General features: G+C 42.5%; 1 protein-coding gene across 1 annotated transcript in view; it reads right to left on the reverse strand.

Annotated features, from left to right (window-relative positions):
- tnfrsf21 (tumor necrosis factor receptor superfamily, member 21) overlaps positions 1 to 15,677 on the reverse strand; it is a 35,249-nt gene extending 19,572 nt beyond the window's left edge. The window contains exons 1-3 of the mRNA XM_069656188.1: positions 15,505 to 15,677; positions 7,373 to 8,090; positions 551 to 1,114 (exon numbers count right to left, since the gene is read on the reverse strand). Coding sequence (XP_069512289.1) covers positions 551 to 1,114; positions 7,373 to 8,090; positions 15,505 to 15,531 — 1,309 coding nt within the window. The 5' untranslated portion in view covers positions 15,532 to 15,677. The remainder of the gene's footprint in view (positions 1 to 550; positions 1,115 to 7,372; positions 8,091 to 15,504) is intronic.
- Between the last annotated feature and the right edge of the window lie 4,660 nt (positions 15,678 to 20,337).

Genomic DNA, 20,337 nt, shown 5'->3' on the forward strand with positions numbered 1-20,337 from the left:
TAGTTATTTTTAAGGCCTGTAACCACTGCCGGGGGGTGTCAGACGAGGCGATTAGCTGCCAAATCAACCTCTTTTCTATATTTTCCATGGCAAAGATTCACAGCGAGTGATATGTTTGAATGTTAAAAGAAAGCAGGAGGAGATTTTTTGTTAAAAAACACTTCTTACACAAGTACAGGACAAGATCAGCAAAGAGATAAGAGGTACCACTTTGTCCACAGGGGGCTCCAAAATCAACACAACCCAAAAGTTCCTCACAGGAGCTTTAAGTACTGTCAAGGTGCTTTTGAACTAAAAATGCAATACTTAAACACAGACAGGACAGCCCACTGACTGGTGTGATGAGTATGAAGTGGGCTTTACAGTCACTACATGTCAGCCCAACTGAACACTTACAGGTGATCCTGAGGCTCTTCAATATTATCACCAAAATGCCAAACAAAACAAGCTCTTGTGGAATGTTGTTTAGGAGGGGGTGGCCTCCTTGGGTCACTTTCAGTAGAACCACTCTTGTTCATAAAAGAAGAAAACAAAAATAAAGCTGGCTTACCCTGTCCGTTGGAGTGGTAGATCCACTTCTCTTTGACCTGCATCACCGGTGCAAAAGGTTTTTTCTGAATTGCTTTCTCCATAATGCTGCTCGGGTCCTGCACAGGACCCTTCTTAAGCCTGCGGGAGCTACGCTTCACGCTGCAGACCACGATCACTACAAGCACCAGGAGAAGCAGCAGCACAATCATCCAGGGGAGATGCTCGTTGATGTCAAAGTTATTTTGGGGGCTTGGCCTTGGGGATCCCCTGCGAGTAGGCCTGTAGTTGCCGGAGACCCCACCTCCTACGCCTCTGCTCCCCTGTCCGTCGACCTTGCTAATACCCATCCCAACCCTGACAACATCCGCATCCTCCAAAGCCTCTATCATCTCCTTCTTGCCGGGGCCTGGCATGGGGTTGGGTTGCTGTTGCTCGTGACCTGGGAGCAGTGGGGTTAATACACGATCACGACTTTGTGGGGTGTGAGTGCCAGGCCAGCTGAGGAGGAGCCCCTCTGCATGGTGGTCTCCTCCACCCAGCTTTTCTCGAGGCAGTTGAATAGCTGCTGATTTGCTGTGGGTTCCTGTGATGAGAAACAGAGGAAATGATGGAAATAAAAATGAGAGACAACACAGACAGCAGAGAGCAAGTTAAATTCACTTGCTCAAGAATTTCTCCGAACCTAGACAATAAACACAAGGCATCATGTAAGGCCAAATCGTCAGCTTTACCACTAAAGCAGCTTTCTTTAGCCAAATTAAACAGGTGGATGAAATTGAACTTAAAGGGATAGTTTGGTTTGTTTGAAATGGGGGTGTATGAAATACTTATCAGTAGTAAGTTTACTACATGCAGTGGATGGTGGTCAGCACAGCCGACTGGAGTGCCGGCACAGAAGCTCGGCTATATACCTACTGCAGATGGGGTCAATTCCACACGTAATTTATCCACTTATAAGGACGTCCCACCTAAAGATCAATAGTGGTATCGACTGTACGCTATATTTCAATAATTCGCCGCGTTTCACTTTCATTAAGAACGCCTCTTTTTTTGGCACTACTTAGTGAGGACCGCATCACATACGTGTTACTACGCCTGCAGCGTACGGTGTCGGATCAGAGTTTGTGTCAGCGGTTTGTAGAAGAGACAACAAACTAAAGAAAATACAATATAATGGAAACGACAAAGTGGCGCTCACGGTGGACCAGAGGACATTGTTTTCCTTCATAACAGAACCTAGAGAACTAACTCTGAACATATCAATCTGCAGAGAAGTTCATTTAACGGCAATCCATTCATGGAGAAAAGGTGGGACATAGAAAGCTGTAGACTACAACAGAGAAATCAGTCAAAATTAAGAAGGCACATGAAGCTAACACTAAATGGAACAGCATGATGTGGGATACAACAGAGTTTAAACACTGATGAATGGAAAATAAAATGTCAACAGACTTTGACAGTAACCTCAATCTGGTAACAAATATCCCAATCAGGTGCTGCTGTGCTTCATGTGGTCCTGTTTGCTTTCTCTCTCTTCACTACCAATGGACTTGTTAAGTAACGTGAATCAAAAAGCCTAGTAGCATGATTTTAAGGGGGCTTCAGAGTTGACCATTGCCAACCCAAATAAAATCATTTTTAAAATCAATTAAATCATTTTAAGTCAAAATTGTGAGTGAACTGACTGATACCGTCAGTACAGGCAGGTAATAAGCTGGATAATGTACAGTGAGCAGGTTGTTCAAGCGGTTGGAGCCTCATCAGGGTGATGCAGGACCCCAATGCATAGGATGGTTGCTTCTGCGGAGACCTAAGTTACTGATTATGGACAGCAAAAAAGGACAATGTCCCACTAATACTGTCATTTGCTAAAGAAAAATCATACATATTTTAACTCTGTTTTCCTGGTAATGCCACAGGATCTGTCTAATACCTTTAAATGAAAGGAAATACCTGCTAATGGGACATATGTTATATATACTGTATATATCCATTCTCCATCTCACTATTCATCCATCCATCCAACAATCTATCCATCCACCCATCCATCCACTTATCTATCCATTCTCCATCCATCCATCCATCCATCCATTAATCTACCTATCTATCCATGCTCCATCCATCCATCCATCCATCCATCTACCTATCTATCCATGCTCCATCCATCCATCCATCCATCTACCTATCTATCCAAGCTCCATCCATCCATCCATCCATCTACCTATCTATCCATGCTCCATCCATCCATCCATCCATCCATTAATCTACCTATCTATCCATGCTCCATCCATCCATCCATCCATCTACCTATCTATCCAAGCTCCATCCATCCATCCATTAATCTACCTATCTATCCATGCTCCATCCATCCATCCATCCATCCATCCATCTACCTATCTATCCATTCATCCAACCATCCATCTATTAATCTACCTATTTATCCATCCATCCGTCGATGTCAAACATAAAGCCTTATCACACAGCAGTAAAGTTGACACGTCAACTAGTCTGCCCTGACATGTAGTCTTCTACGTCAGATGGAGGACTATCTGCTTTACAGACAAATGAGTCTTGAGCTCCTCAAAGCAAAAAGGAAACTGAAGACTCTGATTTGTGTGCTCCTGCACTTGATTGGTCAATATATTGTAAAATGAGGATAAAAAAGCACAGGATCGTTACTCTGATTCATCAGTGAAAATGAAGAAAGAATAATCTATGATTTCACAGTGCTGAGGACCAGCTGTGCTCCTTGTAAATCTCACAGCAGATGGGCTTTAACGTCACCCCTCAGTCTGCTCTCTGACGACAGATATTCAAGGGACATCTCATCAGACTGAATGGAACCAAACCAAACAAGCAGTGACACTGTTTTGTAGACATCTGAACAAACTGCAGTGATCAGTCAATATAAGTGCATCATTAATCTGTATTGATTTCAAAGCCGCAACGCTCTCTCTGCTGCTCGGGCTGAAACTGTGTTCTGCTGCTAATGGGATTGGTTTGGTACAATGACAATGGATCATACATATGCTGCTGCTGAGTGGGATTGACACTCGTGTATTAATCCCCCTCATCCTTTCATCAGCAGACAGGTACACAGGTGCAGTTCTACTCCCTAAATAACAGGCAGAGTAATCTCTTTAAAATACAAAGTCAGGAGGAGCGATAAGCGAGGATACACAAGAGCAGCCTCTACGGAAGTCTTTTACGGGCTGACACGCCCCCTTGTTAGAGATCAGTTACTGACCGGAGTTTCATACCGCAATGAGGAAGAAGCAGACCTTAAAACAGACTTTAGAGGGCGCCTTGAAACCGACTATAAACAACGTCGGTATATAGAGTCGGTACAGATGAATGAATGAATTCAGAGGGAGGAGGAGAGTCTCTCTGAGAGCAGGTAATGCCGGGATCAACCTACATAAATTCAGGCTGATTTTTACACGATTTCGTCGTATACTATACTAAGTGACCAGTAGATTTAATAGTATAAGAGGACGTGTAGTGTAACATAACTGAAGAACGGCGATGCTGCATCCGGGACGCTCCACGACACCCCGACCAAGAGTCTGGCATGTCAGAATGTTTTGTATTTTCCTGCCTAGTTGACATCTCCTACGACGTGTTCCCTGATGTTGACCAACAGGATGACAGAGTGCTCTGACACGTAAATGTGCGACAACTTCTTGCCTCGTCTTCCCGATGACCTATGCACTCGCGCGGGGTCGTGAATGATGATTGGTCGGGGTCATACTTGTAGCGTTGCCACTCTCCCGACCAAGAATCGGCACGACTTTCTGCCACTGTGACTGATTAATCTGACATGGTGACATCGTAAAAGACAAAAATATCGTGTAGTCTGATCCCGGCATAACACATTCTTTTCAGTCACGTGTGACAGTGATCATCAATGAGGTCGGGTTTGATCAGCGTGAAGTGATTTCTATTTTCCCTGAAACTTTTAGCCTAATAAATAATTTTCAGAGTTCATGAACAAACAGTATGTGCAGCCTGTTCGTCATGTGCAGGTGTTTGTTAAACAGGTAACAGGTTACAGAGAGGAAACACTGTTACTGTGTGTTTTATTAGAATTAATACAGTGCACGTGTGTGCAGACACAAACAGCTGTTAGAGCAGACTGACAGGTGATCCAGCGGTGATCAGCTAACGCGGTCATTACAAACAGACGTCACTGCACGTGACGCTTCAGGGGAAAGGACGTCTCATGTCTCTTAAATCATATTTCCTCGTTTCCTCTCTCCTCTCCTGGTTTCCTCGTCTATCCATGCATGTCTGGTGGGAGGGACTAAGACGCAAGTGAGGGATGCATGGATGTAATTTAATCATTTATTTGGCAATATGTGGTGCATATACTAATTTCACAAAATGTTGGGAAAAATGAGTGTGTCACATAATTTGGGGATGAACATGTTATAACTGTGCGAAAACACACTTTCAAACAGTGTTGTGACCAAGTCCTCTTTGCTCAAGTCTCAAGCAAGTCTCGAGTCGTCTTTTCTGGGAAAAGTCAAGTCACAGGTTATGTCAAGTCGAGTCCTTAGTTAAGGCAAGTCAAGTCACTTTTTTCCACCCAAGCTCCAGCACTCTTACCTGTAGTATCCGGTCTTTATAAAGAGAAAGACAAGGTATTAGCAGCTTGTCTAATAATGATATTATTGGCCAGTTTATATAAACAGTTCAAAAAGTATGACAGTGAATTGTATCTGTATTATCTTGGCACAGACGCAGCCATGATGATGGTCTGCTCTGAGACCGTATTGAGTAGTAACGAGTACGACTGATGAGGCTTCTCTTTGGGGGCTTTGATGTTGCGTGTTGCCATAGCGAGGAGTTTGACTGACAGCCAGTCATCCAATCATAACATACGGGGAGCTTTTTGAGTCGTCCAATCATGACTCCCAGTTTGCGCTGTGTACGTACTTGATAGTTAGACAGAAACTTGACAACATTGAATTTTAACATTTTATATTTAACAGCTAACATTCAAACTTATGAACACACGCAAGTCATCCGAGTCATCATGCCTCAAGTCAAGTCGAGTCTCAAGTCTTTTTTTTTGTCAAGTCACAAGTCATCAAAACAGTGACTCGAGTCGACTCGAGTCCGAGTCATCAAGTCTCAAGTCCACATCTCCGCTTTCAAATGATTAAAACAAGACTTGCTCTGACACAGAAGTCATTAAGTTACATTTCTGTTTTCTTTCTATGCTGAAAAGAACTAGTTTCCCGACTGTCTGGCATGAAAAATATGTATTTACTGGCATGGTGCTTTGTCAAGTCCAATGGAAGTCGTGGTTCAACAAATTGTGAATGTTTAAATGATATTAATAGGGTCAAAGAAAATGAGATACCAAGTTTGCTAGGAGACATCTATGGTTGCTAGGTGAGCTGTGGTTTAACTTCTCTTTACATGTACTGAATTATAATATAAGTGAATTAATTTTGTAGCATTAGTGAAATAGTCACTAAGATTTGGCTTTATGACCGCTGTTATTGTGTTCAGTGAGTAAAGACCTTTTCCAAGTCCTTCCCGCTCTCTCCACTGACCGTAAAAGCAGGTGAAAAATAACATCATTAGTTCGTAACATCCACAGTAGCCCACCCCCTCTTCCCCCTGTAGAGCTCAGGCAGGGTCAGATTAACTGACTGAGAAACCATCGATCTCATGCCAACACAAACAGTGGTGACAGTATTATGGGTGTTGGGGTGTACGCGGGGGGAGGTGTATACTTTCTATGGAGGGTTGATTCTAAAAAATGAGGCTGACTGACTGAGACGAGACTGATGAACAGAGACATGACAAGAGCAGAGAAAGAAGGGCATTTTTAACATTAAAGGAAAGAAGGAGAGATATTAGAAAAGAGGGTCATGAAGGAAGACAGAAATACCCATAACTCATCCTGAACACAAATTATAACATTCCTGAGATAGGTGGCAGAAACTAGTTTGTTTCCATACCTACAAATGTCTTTCCTTTTTAGGAAGTCCCCCAAGACAAAACAAATTTAGGGCCCTATTGTACACCCGGCGCAAAGCAGCGCGCTGCGCAGTGCAAGTCTCTTTGCTGTTTTCCACCCGACGCAGTTGTCATTTTCATGCCCAGCGCCCATGTTGTGTAAATAGCAAGTAATCTTGTGCCCATGTTAGCACCCATGTTGGCGCCCATGGGCATGTTCGCCTTAAAATGAGGTGTGGTCAGGCAAACAGCGCGTTGCTATCTTGAGGATGCAGAAAGCGACTGTACCATAGACCAAAAACACCTGGTCCAAAGTCTAAATGCTATGTCTCTGCTTTAGGGGCGCATTACGGGCATACACATACATACTCGGCGGGTGTAGAGAGCGAGCGCAGCGGGAGACATGTCTGCAGAGCCCGGTACCACAGACTACAGTGAAGCCAAGCAGTACGAGTTGTGTGCGTCACTGACAAACTGTGAGTGGAGTTGGGACATTGCTGTGTGCATTGAACTGAATCTGTGTTGTGGTTATTGCAGTGTGTACCTTAGCCTATACCCTATAGCCTGTACCTAGCAAGTTAACTGAGCACATGGCTGCTAGTGCTAAAGTTTGTTTAGCCACTATATTTTGCTATTATTATAGCAAAATATTTAGCGGAAGTAAAACTGTATTTTCCATCATGCTGTTGTGTTGGTCAGTAGATCACCTGGGTGCCAAACCGTAGGGGGTGAAACGTGTGGATCACGGATAAAATGTGATCCGTTACACCACTTATCACGAGTAATCAATGGTTATTATAATTTTTAAAAATTCATGAGACAGAAGTTTAATTAACATACAAAGAAGAAACTAGGTTTCTTATCTTACCTTTACGTGCAGGCCCAGATACTGATGATAATGTAGAGGATGATAAAGTCATGGGCTCCTGTACAAGCGCAGCCTGTGCATGCACAAGTAGGGTGGTTGTCGAGACAGATGGCGATGAAGAGGAAAAGGGGTCTGTAGAAAGAGTCCCACAGATGTTGTCTGAGTCTTTAGTTCCAGGTGTGAACAGCAGCAGCCCCTGAGCTTGGCAGTCTGTGTGGGTTTTGCACTTGACTGCACTCGACTCCACTTCTGAGAAAGTCCCTTTGGTGCAAGGCTTACAGAGAACGTCCTCTGTTTCACTGCCCCACTTCTTCACCCTGGTCCCTGGTGGACACAGCGAGTAGGGCTTACACTCTGTGGCACCATGCCTTGACAAAAAGCTGTTTGGGGGACACGTGCAGACTCGGTCCTGGGTTTTCGTGCAGGGTTCTTTCTCAAAGAAGCCTGCAGGACACTGAACCCGACAGTGATGGCATTGCTGAACCCCATTCTCGCCTCGTGTAAAGGTGCCTCTGGGGCAGGGGCTGCAGTCCCTCACAGATGTGGGGGAGCAGTGGACGGACACATAGGTGCCTGCTGGGCACTTGTCACAGACCAGCTGGATGCCCGAGTCAGGGTCAGTGTGCTGATAGTGGCGGGGAGAGAGGAGAGGCTGGTCAGCTGAGCTGGTTGTCGTCAAAACTCGGGCTGAGATGTCAACCAGCAATGTGTATAAGAGCTGAGAAGAGAAGAAAATGTCACAGTTAAAAGGAAATCTAAAGAATGATGATTAAAATTTGACAACAATTCTTAAGCCTACACTTAATATTTTTTACTACTTTGAGACTGCAGAACACAACAGTGACATTTAATCACCTTGAACAGCTGGTTATTTACACACACATCACCTACAACTTCATTATTCATTTCCAACATTATCCGTTTCTTGCACTCTACTTATTGCAACTCAAATATCCACTCGGCTTTAAAGGCTTTAAATTAAAAATTTTATTGCCAATATTTAAAGGGATAGAAATTCCCTCGATAAAGTGAAAAGGCCAAAAAGAATTTATTTAAGAGTTTATTTTTCAAAGAGTTATTTAATTCAAGAATATACACTAGATTCATTTGGATTGATTTGAATAACTGTAAGGTTGCTTTGTTAAAGGACAAATTCACCCCTGGAAAAAGCCAGTCAGTCAAAGCTGGTGTTCTCTGTAATCAACAGAAGCAATAATATTTTAAATTGGCCTTAGCTGAGAAAGTTGTACAAACAGCTTGTGATTTCGACCATTCTACATGCCTACAACACCCAGCGTGCATTGCGCCTCTCTCTGTGAAAGGAATGGCCCACTCTCTGCTGTGCGGTGCTGCGCTCTCAGCTGCGCGCACACTGACGGACCTCAACTGCGTGCACAGATAGATGAGGAGACGGGTTTACTGTAAAGTCCAGACCAGACAGGTGTTTACTAGTATTACTCTCTGTAACGCAGCTTTATGTTTTTAAAACGAGTGAGCAACAGCAGCGTATAGTCCATCAATATAATAACCCCCGTCCTCCGTAAGTGTCCCCGTGTGCCGAGGTTGAGCCTCGCACGGCCCCGGACTGATTGATCTCCCGAAACAGATAGTTTGATCACACAAAAGGTGGAACTGTCGTCATGATCAGTGGAAACTCTGAGCCTGACGGCACTTATAATACTGCACCACAGCTCCCACCACCTGCTGTTTGTGCTGGCATTTGTGAATTAAGTGCTTTTTGTCACGAGGCATAGAAAAGGGGACAAAATTGCCCCGAATGTTTAAATAACATGACTCATTGAAATACGCCATGCCATACGGTGCATTCAACCCTCTGCGTGTGCTTGGAGTGAGGCAGAGTCTTTTTATGTCATTTGCACAGGTTTAGTGGAGTCCCTTAGTGAATTCCCCCCTTAGAGTCTTACCAAATATATCTACAAACAAAACAAAATCAGAGCATCATGGTGTTCGCCTGCGCTGTACCAGAGTGTTAGGAGAGCAAGAGGAAAAGAGACGCTGGAGTCCTCGGATAACGTCCTTCAAAAGCACAGAGCGAAATTGTATTTTTGTTGTCCTTTGTGCTATATTTTTGAAATAGAAGTAGCCTATTGGATTGGGACTATTTGATAACTTGGATTCAGGAAGGGGACAAAAAAAAGCCCCAATACATGTTTTTTCCATATCCTTCTATCCTATCTTATCTTACCTTTGTATATCACTGGTAGAGAGCAGAAAGAGAAGAACACATCCTGGACAACAGAGAGCAGGACTGTCTACTTGTCCATTAGGCTTGAACAGTATTTATTTATTTTTATACCTTAATTAATACTTGAATATTCCTTCCTGACATTTCATTGTGGTACACAGACACGGGACGAGTAATAGCTGAGCTACTGGTGAAAGATGTTAATGAAGAGTATGACATAACCAGCACTGCTGTCTACTTCAGCTGTGATTAGAGTACTTAAACAAGTGTTGACATGCCCGGACTTGTTCAGTGCACCTACAGAGACATCAGTGATCAACCACGGACTCTCTGTTAGCATCGGCTTTGGACATGAGTGTATTTTCAGCATGTTGTTATACAATAGGCCTTTCCATATAACTCTCATGTGCTTTTGTTCTTCACGCTGAGAGATCTCGTGGCCAAATCTCGCGCGAGTTGAAGCCCAGTTTGTTTAATCAAAACCATGAGGCAGCTGCTCAGACTAAAAATCTGAAACTGGAGAAAAATTCATTAAATTATTAATATTGTTTTGACTGCTGTGTGTTGGTCATGTTAAATAAAAAGTACATGATGTAACTTCTTTGGGGTCAATTCTTACTGTAAACGTAAAAAATTATGATAATGCACCAGGTTAGAGGTGCATTAATATTGTAACTGAAATACCCGGAAACAAACTGATCGAAGCGGGACCTTGTGAATCAGAATCAAATCGAATTGAGAAATCTGTATCGATCCCCAGCCCTATTGTACAGTAAACTTTTTAAATAAAGTTTGGCATGGGTCATGTGGTTTGTCTTGTGGGATCGTTTGGTCGGTCTGACTGACAAAGTCCAGGTCCACATTTAATTCCACAAGTCCTGCCCTGCCAGTAATTCTATCTCCAGCAGCGACAGGCCACCCATAGACGGAGGCAGCACCGAGTTTGCTTGTGGGCACTGAAGCAGAGGTACAGCTGATTAATCTAATTAGGTGGCAGGCAGCTAAATTTGAACGTTGATGCTTTCCACCATGTTTGTCAAGCCCTGTAATGTCGAGTGCAGCCAGCGTAGCGCGGAGGTGGCAACCACCATGACCTTATCTGACTAACTAAAGCCCCTTCCACACATCCACTGTACTCCTGACCATATCTGAACACTTGGGACAGCATGTGAAAACACCAGTGACTGAACTTGTGAACCTACACGCCATATTTTAGCCCCATGATCAAACAGCATCCACCTGAAACTTGATATTGACGACAGGGACGCATCTGAGTGCTGGGACATATTTACCAACTCTCTAAAAAAAGTAGTTAACCTCACGTGGACAGGCAGGCTGCATGCCACCACATACAGCCTTTCAACATCAAGGAGGAGATGTCTGTCTGCGAGGCCTAGCAGCACGGCTACACAAACTCCGGTGACAGCACTGGAGATTCATGCTTTTCAGAGTGCAATGAGGACTTTGGGATGGCTCAGTGTTGTAAATATTTTGCAGATTGTGTTTGAGTGTTTGTGGCAGAAGACATAAAGCTGTAATATCTGTCCACTTAAAGCAGGGCCCACCACAAAGACACACCCACACACTGGCATGAAAACAAACACATGCCCCCATCCCCCAACACGCACAAATACAAAACTGTTCACGCAGACAGCAGGCACAGCAGCAGCACCTGTTGCTGCCTCTTCCTGCACTGCAGTGGCAGCTCATTCCAGGCCAGAGAAAGGGACTCTGTTTGGATTCACTCATCCTGAATTTATCAGTAACAGTAAGCGGTGATATTTTTCTTGTTAAAGTTTGAGTTAACTTCTAATGACTGCAGGAGGGAACACCGGGAAAAACTGAGCTCTCTTACATACAATACAGTTTAGGTCTCTGGAGTCTTGGGTCCACGGACGGTCCAAATATTTTCTTTGTTGTGCTTTTGGGAGCAAAGTGTTAAATGTATTAAGTGGTAATACAATTGTTTAATGGCCCTAAATATGAGATAGATCAAAAAGATTAAACAGGTTAAATACAGTCAATGCTTATGTGATGTCACTGTTCTTTTCCATGTTGCAGTGTAGAACGTCTACAGGGATTAAAGCAAGTAAAAATCTTTTTACTAAAACCCTCAACAGCTGCAAAACAAAGTAGCCGGATATGTAAAACTCCGATGGGACATTTTTAAGTCCAGCAAACTGCTGATATTTTGAAAAGGGTGGTGAGAAACAAAAAAATAGTCATCTGCAAATGAAGACTTTTAGTGAAGTGACATGATTGTTTCAGTTTAGAATACTGGGAGAAAACAACATCTGGTTTTGACATACAAGTTACATACTCAAACTAAGGGCCCTATTTAGGCGGCGGAAGGCGCACAGTCTACAGCGCACGGTGATTCAGGGCGTGTCTGAGGCACTTTTGCTAGTTACACTGTGCACAATCTGGGCGCAAGCCGAGGCGCAAAGAGGTTGGCTTAAATCCCTGGATTATTCATAGGCGTGTTTTAGGCATAACATGAATCAAACCAAGCTGTGCGTCTCTGTGTGAGTGACAAGCAGACTCATGTTTTGAAGTCTCTAATGTATGTCCATAATGCGCCGTCTCAATAGCAAACACAGATTGCGCCATATACTTTAGACTTTAGACCAGGTTTTTGTTTATCTGAGGCGCAGTCACTATCTGCATCCTCTAGATAGCAACGCGCCACCCGTCTGCCTGACCACAGCTCATTTCAAAACCAACACGCCCACCGGCACTAACAGTGGCGCAAGATCACTTGCTATTTACACCACGTGGTCGCTGGGCGTGAAAATGACGACTGTGCTGGATGGAAGATAGCAATGACACTTGTGTTGCGTGCTTTGGCGCTTTGCGCTGTGTGGACGATAGCGCCCTAAATCAGGCCTGTAACTTCATTAGCCTACAGGTGGTAATACAAAAGTTACTGACAGAAGTTACAGGTACAAAAAAGTATTTACATCAAAAGGCCAAGAGGTAATCGCTGACATCGGACGCTCTCTGTCCACACAGAATCATATGCAGTTCTGTAACGCAATGTAAACAATCCACGTGCCTTTATCAGTTTCAAACTTTGAGCTCCCTGGCGATGTCCCTTCAGCCAGCTGCCACAATATTGTATTGAAATTAGGAGGTATTGTGTATCTAACTCCGTATGTCCCTACTGTAAATTCATTGATTGTTGCTGTTTATAAAACTTATAAAAGGTTGTCATTTGATCGCTACGTCATTAATAACGTCCCTTGTGCACACGCGGCTCACGTGCTGTGAGAACTGAATTGCGAGAGAAAATATTTAACCTTTGTGACTTAATTAAACAGACAGCTTATGAAGACAGTCAACAAAGCAGACAGAGGGACGGACCGAAAGAGGGGGCGGGGCCAGCAGCTGTGCAGAGAGCTGAGGTGCAGGCGTGTTGGGGGACTGAAGCAAAGCAAAGTGATCAGATTAAAGTAGTTTGTGAATTCAAACTTAATAAGGTGAAGAGGAGAGTACAATTGTGGAAGTAAGAAATAACTATCTAGAAAGAGGGTAATCCAGAGTAAATCCACATGTTGTGTGCTTCTCACAGAAATCATTGAATATTGAGATTAATTAATTACAAAGCCTGTAATTAAGATTAATTTTTTTAATCTCCTGACAGCTATAGTTTTTACATGATGTGAAAAAACCTGAATGGTAAAATAAATCCTCACTCTCAAATATTCCACAGATTAATCGATTGTCAAAATATTTGTTGGTTGCAACCCGTCATGTAAAATTAACCACAAGACTTTTGAGTGTGCTAAAAATGCATTGTTTTTAGCTAGGTTGCTAACGTGTTTTCTACCACTTTCATTAACTTCATATATCCACGCAATTTATGTGGAGAGCACGAATGTCAGCACGAGGAGGAAGAGGCTCCATGTAGTGTGATGCTGTTGTGCTATATTATGAACAGGGCATTGTACTTTTATTTTGAAGGATGCGGGTTAGCATTTCCGCCTGTTTGCTAGCAAAGGCACATCTTATATCTGAAACGGTCTGTTTTTCTTAAGTGCCTTCAAATGAGATGGCGGTGTGAAATCTGTGGATTCAGAGCGACAAAAGGGGACGACCTTCTGCAGCACTTTTTATTTTCTTTTTTTGTCACTTGACTTTTTTGTCACTTTGGGTGTCATTTCTTCATTAATATTTGAGTTTGTCATTCCTAAGAAAGAAGAATATTTAGATCAATTCAAATCAATGCACTGATTTATGTAGATGATTGTTACCTAAATATTTATCACTAATATGTAAAATTAAATACTTTTTTTTTTAAGTAGTTTCTGTTTTTCACATCAACTCAATATTTTTTTGTTTAGGTGTTAATTCCTTTATGTTTTTTATTGAATCTACTCATATTAAATGGTTAAATATTAAGTGTCTCATTTAATTTATAATAAATCAATACCAAACATAGTTATATTTAATTAATACTATTGTAATCTGTTGCCTTCATGTTATTGAGTAGATATAGTGTATATTTTTATTACAGTGCAAAGATGGCCTTTGGATTACACAAATTATTCAATTATATATACAGATCTATATAATCTAATGCAGTTCAGTACAACAGCACTGCCATGGATTCTGCTTAATGAAGTTTAGTTTTTGTTGGAGAGGATGTGTCAGGTAAAAATAATTGAATATAAACTAAAAACACATTTGAGATGGTTAATTGCCGTGAAGTTTGTCAGTGAGCAGATTTGTATTAGATCGTTTGAGCTAGCTTAGTAGGAGTTGCTATGGTAACGCCGTAGTTGTGACTGGAACAGAGAAGTACAGAGAGCCTTGAAGCCCATAGACCTGTTGCCCCTTGTCTCATAATGTTGCTTGTTGATGTTTACATTATCTGTTGATATTGATGAAAAAGTTGGCGGGTGGCAACTAGGGTTTAAAGCGCATTAGCACCCTCTTTTTCCGGTGTTTGGGTGGTATAATTACAGGTTTAAATATATAGAAGTTTTATCGAACATTTGTTATATTTCTATCGAGAAAAATTATATCACGATAATAATCGTTATTGTTTTATCGCCCAGCCCTACGTGTTAATATTGTTTTCTGATGAAAAACCTTCTCCTGCTGTCTTTCAGCTGTCAAACGTATCACTCACTGTGACTCTAGTGTGAAATGTAAACAAAGGCCTAATTGTATTAATTGTTTTTCTTTATTCTTTGTTTACATATAGGACTTATCACACTATGTCTTTAACTGAGAGATTGGTAGTTTATTGTCCTTTTCTAAAAATAAGATTAGAAAGAACGTTAATAATCCAGAAGGAAATGCTAGTGCCAGATCGCTCCAAAGTTACAGTACAAAGTAAGAGTAGGCTAAACAAAATAACAACTCAAATATAAGTAAAATATACAATAGGCTAAGTGTACAATGGGTGAAATGGGTTAATGACGACAACTTAACTACATTTAAAATACTAATGTATCAATATTTTATGTATAATGTTTAATATTAGGGCACACAATATAGTTGCAGCAGAACATGTGCAAAAAAACTACAGCATTCCACCTGACAGGCAACAAAGAAGAGTCAGTTGACTGACATTTTCAGTTGTTTGTTACGGGTAAATAATAGACTGCTGAGTGCCATTTCTTTGTCCATCCTTCCATGGGAGACTCTTTTGTTTAGCTACTTGTGTATGCTACTGAACGAATGACTCACTGATGATTTTAAACCTAAAGACACAATAACATTCCCGTTCACATTCCGGAGTTTATCTAGACCTAACAGTAAAAGCTGTGCAAGTTACAGGCTATTGGATACTTGTTTTGGAGTTCAGTCTGGGACGAAAAAACAGACACTGTCCCTTTAAATTGAGAATCTGCTACCGGACTACTTAGCATAAAGGATAAAAACAAGCACAAAGGTGAATGAAATGTAAAAGACTCACCACCGCGGACACACACATGGCAGACATCGTCCTGATTTAGAAAACACTGATGAGGGGTCAAGCAAACGTCCTTGTACAAGTTGTCTGCTGGAGAAACACTTCTCATCTCTAGATGTTTCTCATCACCATCATCGTCCTCCTCATTTTACCGGAGGAGAGGGGCTGAGCCGGGCTCTGGTGCAGCGACACTCTCAACTACAGTGTTTTGTAGTCCGTGTCTCCAGTTGGAACGATTCCCGATAGTACGGGTTCAGGGCTTGGTTCCGAAAGAAAGCTGTTGTAATTTCCATAGCGATGATGGATGAGGTTTACACCGGGATCGCAGCCTCGCCCAGACTAGGCTCGTCAGTGTGCAGTGCGGCTCTTCGTCAGCTCTGCAGAGAGCCACAGACACTGCTGCGGTGACGTACAGGCAGGCGGGCGGGAGTTAGCGACGAGCAGCCGCCAATGGCATCCCCTCAATAGGCCATGCACGTGTGCTGAACCCTGTTTGTATGGAGAGGGGGTGGCATGTGACTCGCAGGTGAACCCAGGCTGAAGCCCAGAAACCAGGGCGTAGCCAACTGAGGCGCATACACATTGCGTGTGTTAATTTTTTAAAAGTGACAGGCCCTAAAAAGATAGGGAGGTATTTATTGTGAATGTCAACTCTTTGCTGATGTATAGAATTTAGTTTCCTTAAATGCAATAGGCTATCATGTGTTGCCATTGGTAGAGAGCCCCTTTATTTTAATTCTTTATTTTAATTTTGTAAGTTTGATAAAGGATGATTTTTGTACTTATTACTGAATTGGAAGCTATCTTTTCATGTAGTGTTTGTTATAAGTTTAGTCATTGTGTTTGGCCTATGTGTTCCCCTAATGGGGGGCTCAAGAAATCAAATATGGAACAAAGCAAGTCTCAGAGAAAGAAAGAAGCTGGTTGTGGAACAGGTACGTCGACAAGAGGAAGTAGTAAGGTGCTCAAAGGCTGTGGCTCAGGCTGAGCAGGGACAGTGGATGAACTGGGAAAGTGTAGAGAAGAGGAAGCTCAGCTGGAGGGACCTGTGGAGTATGGAGGATAGTCCTATCAAATTCCTGATAGCTTCTTAGGATGTGCTGCCATAACACAAGAACGTAAAATGTTGGGTAGAGGGCGACTCATCAGGAGACAGCCACCTTGAAGCATATTCTGTCAGGTTGTGAAGTTAGTCTGTCTGGGCAGGTGTTGTTCACAGAGGTTTTTTTAGTGCTTTTTCACTTAATGACTCTGCCTGGTGCAAAACGGGAGCAGTGGGACTGAACTAAAACAGTACCATCAGTAATCATTGTTTCTGAATCATAAAAGAAACCTTTTCTAAACCTGAAGAGCGTTAGATCAAAACATGATGCCACTCTCTGTAAAATATGAGGCTATAGCCAGCTAGGTTAGCATAAAAACTGTAAGCTGGGGGTCACTGCTGGCCATACTTTGTTTAAAGCCTACCCAGCGAGCAGGGAACGTTTCCATAACATTGCTAACATTACCTACAAGTTCTAATTACGTTTGGAAGAAAAGTTTTAATCTAATATTCAAAGAACGTTTTAAGGATGTTTATCATTTAAAGTTCTTGTAACGTTAAAACTTAAACTAAGACAAAACGTTTTAACTGCAACAGAAGATGTGTCCCAATCCAGGGGCCGCAGCCTTCCAAGACCCTATTTAAAGGCCGATTGCGTCACAGAAGCGCGTCGAAGGCTGTTCCAATTCAAACTCCATTACCCCGGCCGCGAAGGATGCACCCGATGGATTGTATCCGTATCCCGAGAGGCATTGCGCGGCAATTCAAACGAGATGGCGGACTTTTGAACGGCTGAGGAATACACTTTAAAATGTAAACGGTTTTGATTTCAACTTAGTCGAATAGCTAGCTTTACACGTTTATAAAAAAGAAAGGGCCCTTGAAACAAATTATCTTTAAAATGATTGGTTAACTTACGCGACGTTAGTTATGCTAGCTAGTTATCCCGCTAGCAATCTGTTGCTAGGCGACAGGAGCGGCGTTTGGTGATGCAAGGGTAGACCAGACCGTCTCATTTCAGTTCGGCTTTAACGGTCCACGCAGGCTATGAATGGAGCATCCTCCGTGGACCGCCTCCTTCAAAGGCTGCAGCCCGTGGATTGGGACACAGCTATTCTGAAGATATGTTCAGGATGTTATTGAGGCCTGGGATGTCAGAACGCCTTTTATAAAACATTTGCTCAATGCTACATAAAAACAAAGGTAGAACATGCTCACTGCAACATGCTGAGGATCTTTTCAGGATGTTAGTACGGCCTGAACTATCAGAACGTGATTTATAAAACCTTGCTGACGTGATTTGAACATTCTCACTGCAACTTTCTGCACGTTTTCAGAGAACGTTCTCCTGCTATTAAAAGGAACATTCTGGGAACCAAATATAAAAACTTCCTGTAACATTCTCAGAACATTCTGAGAACAAAACATTTCTAGCTGGGTACACCTTTGAAGCTCATAAAATTAACATCTTGTATATTGGTGTGTCTTGTAGTAGTAGTGTGAAGTTTTTTTTCACCATAGGATCACAGCATACACCCCTTGCTTTCATTATTTTGATAAGCGTTCTGACTAGATCATTCTTTAATCATGATTTAATGCACCAACTGTGTGACGTCTGCCATCCTATACAGTGTGTGTCAGTGGAGCAAACATGGAGGCATTAGCCAGCCACTCGGTCATCTGTTCTGAGCCGTCAACATGTGAGACGTCCAGACACAACTCGTGCTGCGTTTTGGCCCCGTCAGGCAGGCCATTAGTATGCGGCCTGTATACACAAGCTGGCCTGCTCATAGCATCTGACGTTGCTGCAAAAAGAAACAGCAGCCACTAAAAGACTGGAGCACCATCTGTCCTGCACATGGAGCTGAAGAGAGTAGACAGAGAGGGGGAAGAGATAAAGGGATGGAACGTGCCTCTCTCATTTGCTGGTGGTGGAAGAACTGAGTAGAAGTAGGTCAGTGACTCAGCTGGATGACAGGGGAGGAAGGGAAAATCCATGCAAAGTTAATATTTCAGGCATCCTCTTGGATATAAGGCGTCAGTACAGGAAGAGATGACTTTATAATGCTGAACAAATTAGACAATAATAGTAGCCCTAGGTAGCAAGTTGCAGAGGTTGCATTGCAGCAATATACTGCTCACTCATAGTGCAGAGTAGCGCTGATGTTCAGTGGGCCAAACAGCCTGAGAGGCTGCTGGGCCACGCATATTCTCAGACTGCAGTTACTAGGTGAAGCAGCCTTATATAGAGCTCAGTTGGGCTATACGTGGGAAGTAGTGTTTGTATATTTGTATTTAAGAACATGTGTATAAATAAAAATAAACACTGCTAGAAAGAAAAAGATCACAGTCAATCTCAAATTCTCCAAGCCTAGATAAATCTGACTGCTCGTTTCTTTCTTCGTCTGACTTTGATGTAGCAGTGTTGCCAAATTTCCGAGATGGCAGCAATAACCTTTGTAAGAAAAGTGTTATTACTTCAAGTAATGATGGCTAAGGCCAGGGCAAAGGAAATAACAGCCAGGTTGTTGTTCATCAGGTGAGTATACTAAGCCTTCTGTCCAGGGGCGGCCTTGGCCCCCCTTGAAATCTGAATGGCCACCCCAGGGGCTACCCCAAAATACTAATCTAGGTGTTGATCCACTTCCTGCCTTTGTGTGTTTCCTGCCTGTTTGATTATGTGCGCTGCCTTTATTGTTTTCACCTGCCCCTTGGTTGTGTCACCTGTGTCTGATTAGCCTCACCTCCTCAGTTTATTTGGTCTCTGTGCTCCCCTGTCTCTTTGTCAGTACGTCGTCATCTTTTGTCTGGAAACTTTGTAAGACCCTTTTTCTAGTTGTGTTTTTCTCTATTTTGTTAGTTTGATTTCGGGACTCTTCTGTTTTGCCTTCTTTTGGATTTACAGTTTGACCTTTTGTCTGGTTTATGTAAGCTGGACTCAGTAAGCCTTTGTTCTTTGCCTTTTTATTAATTAAACTCACTTTGGTCTGCACCTGGGTCCTCTCCTCCCTTTTTGTTTCAGCCAGAAACGTGACACCTTGTACTTGTTTTTAGTAAAAAAATATATAAATTATATACTAGACACATAGGAGGAGAGTGAGGTAAGATGAGCCAGTGGGTAAGTTGACCCACCCCCTGTTTCTAGGCAACTGCACATTTGTTGTGATGTGACCATAAATTCAGTTTGTCAGTGTGTACCTGGCTCTGTTCAAGAGACATTTTCTGCATGTGATCTATAATAAATGTTATTGAAAGAGAGGCCCAACATGAATCACCATGAGTACCACATAAAAGCTATGAAAAGATATCATGCCAAGGAGCTACAAAAGAAGGACCAACCGGGGCTCAACACCCCTTAAAGAGATGAGAGAGCTGCCCAGTGAGCATTTTTCTGTTTAAAAGACATTTAAAAGAGGACTCCGGCCCCCGTTGAAAAGACATTCAACACTGGTTCAAAAGTTTAACACCGATTATTTGAAGACTAACAGTCATTAATTGTTTTTTGCATGCATGGATGGAGTTGGACTCAAACTCAGGACACTTTGAACCCAGCACTCATCACCTTCAACCACTGACATCTCCTCAGATTGTGATTTTCTGTCAGGTGTTTATCAACTACATCAGCATCCAGGGCTCGTTCTGCCTTCACAGTCAGAGCTGCACAGCCGAAGTACCAGGGCGTGCTCAGTCTTTTTTCTTCTTTGTTTCACTCTGCTCCCTTTACAATGTCTTTGAACCTTATTTTTATCATCACACAGCCCATAAAGTGCCGTGTTTTTGATTTTTGTATGAAA

This window comes from Semicossyphus pulcher, unplaced genomic scaffold (assembly GCF_022749685.1).
Source record: "Semicossyphus pulcher isolate SPU_LCO1_2020_fin unplaced genomic scaffold, fSemPul1.0.p SCAF_11, whole genome shotgun sequence".
Taxonomy (NCBI): Eukaryota; Metazoa; Chordata; class Actinopteri; order Labriformes; family Labridae; genus Semicossyphus; species Semicossyphus pulcher.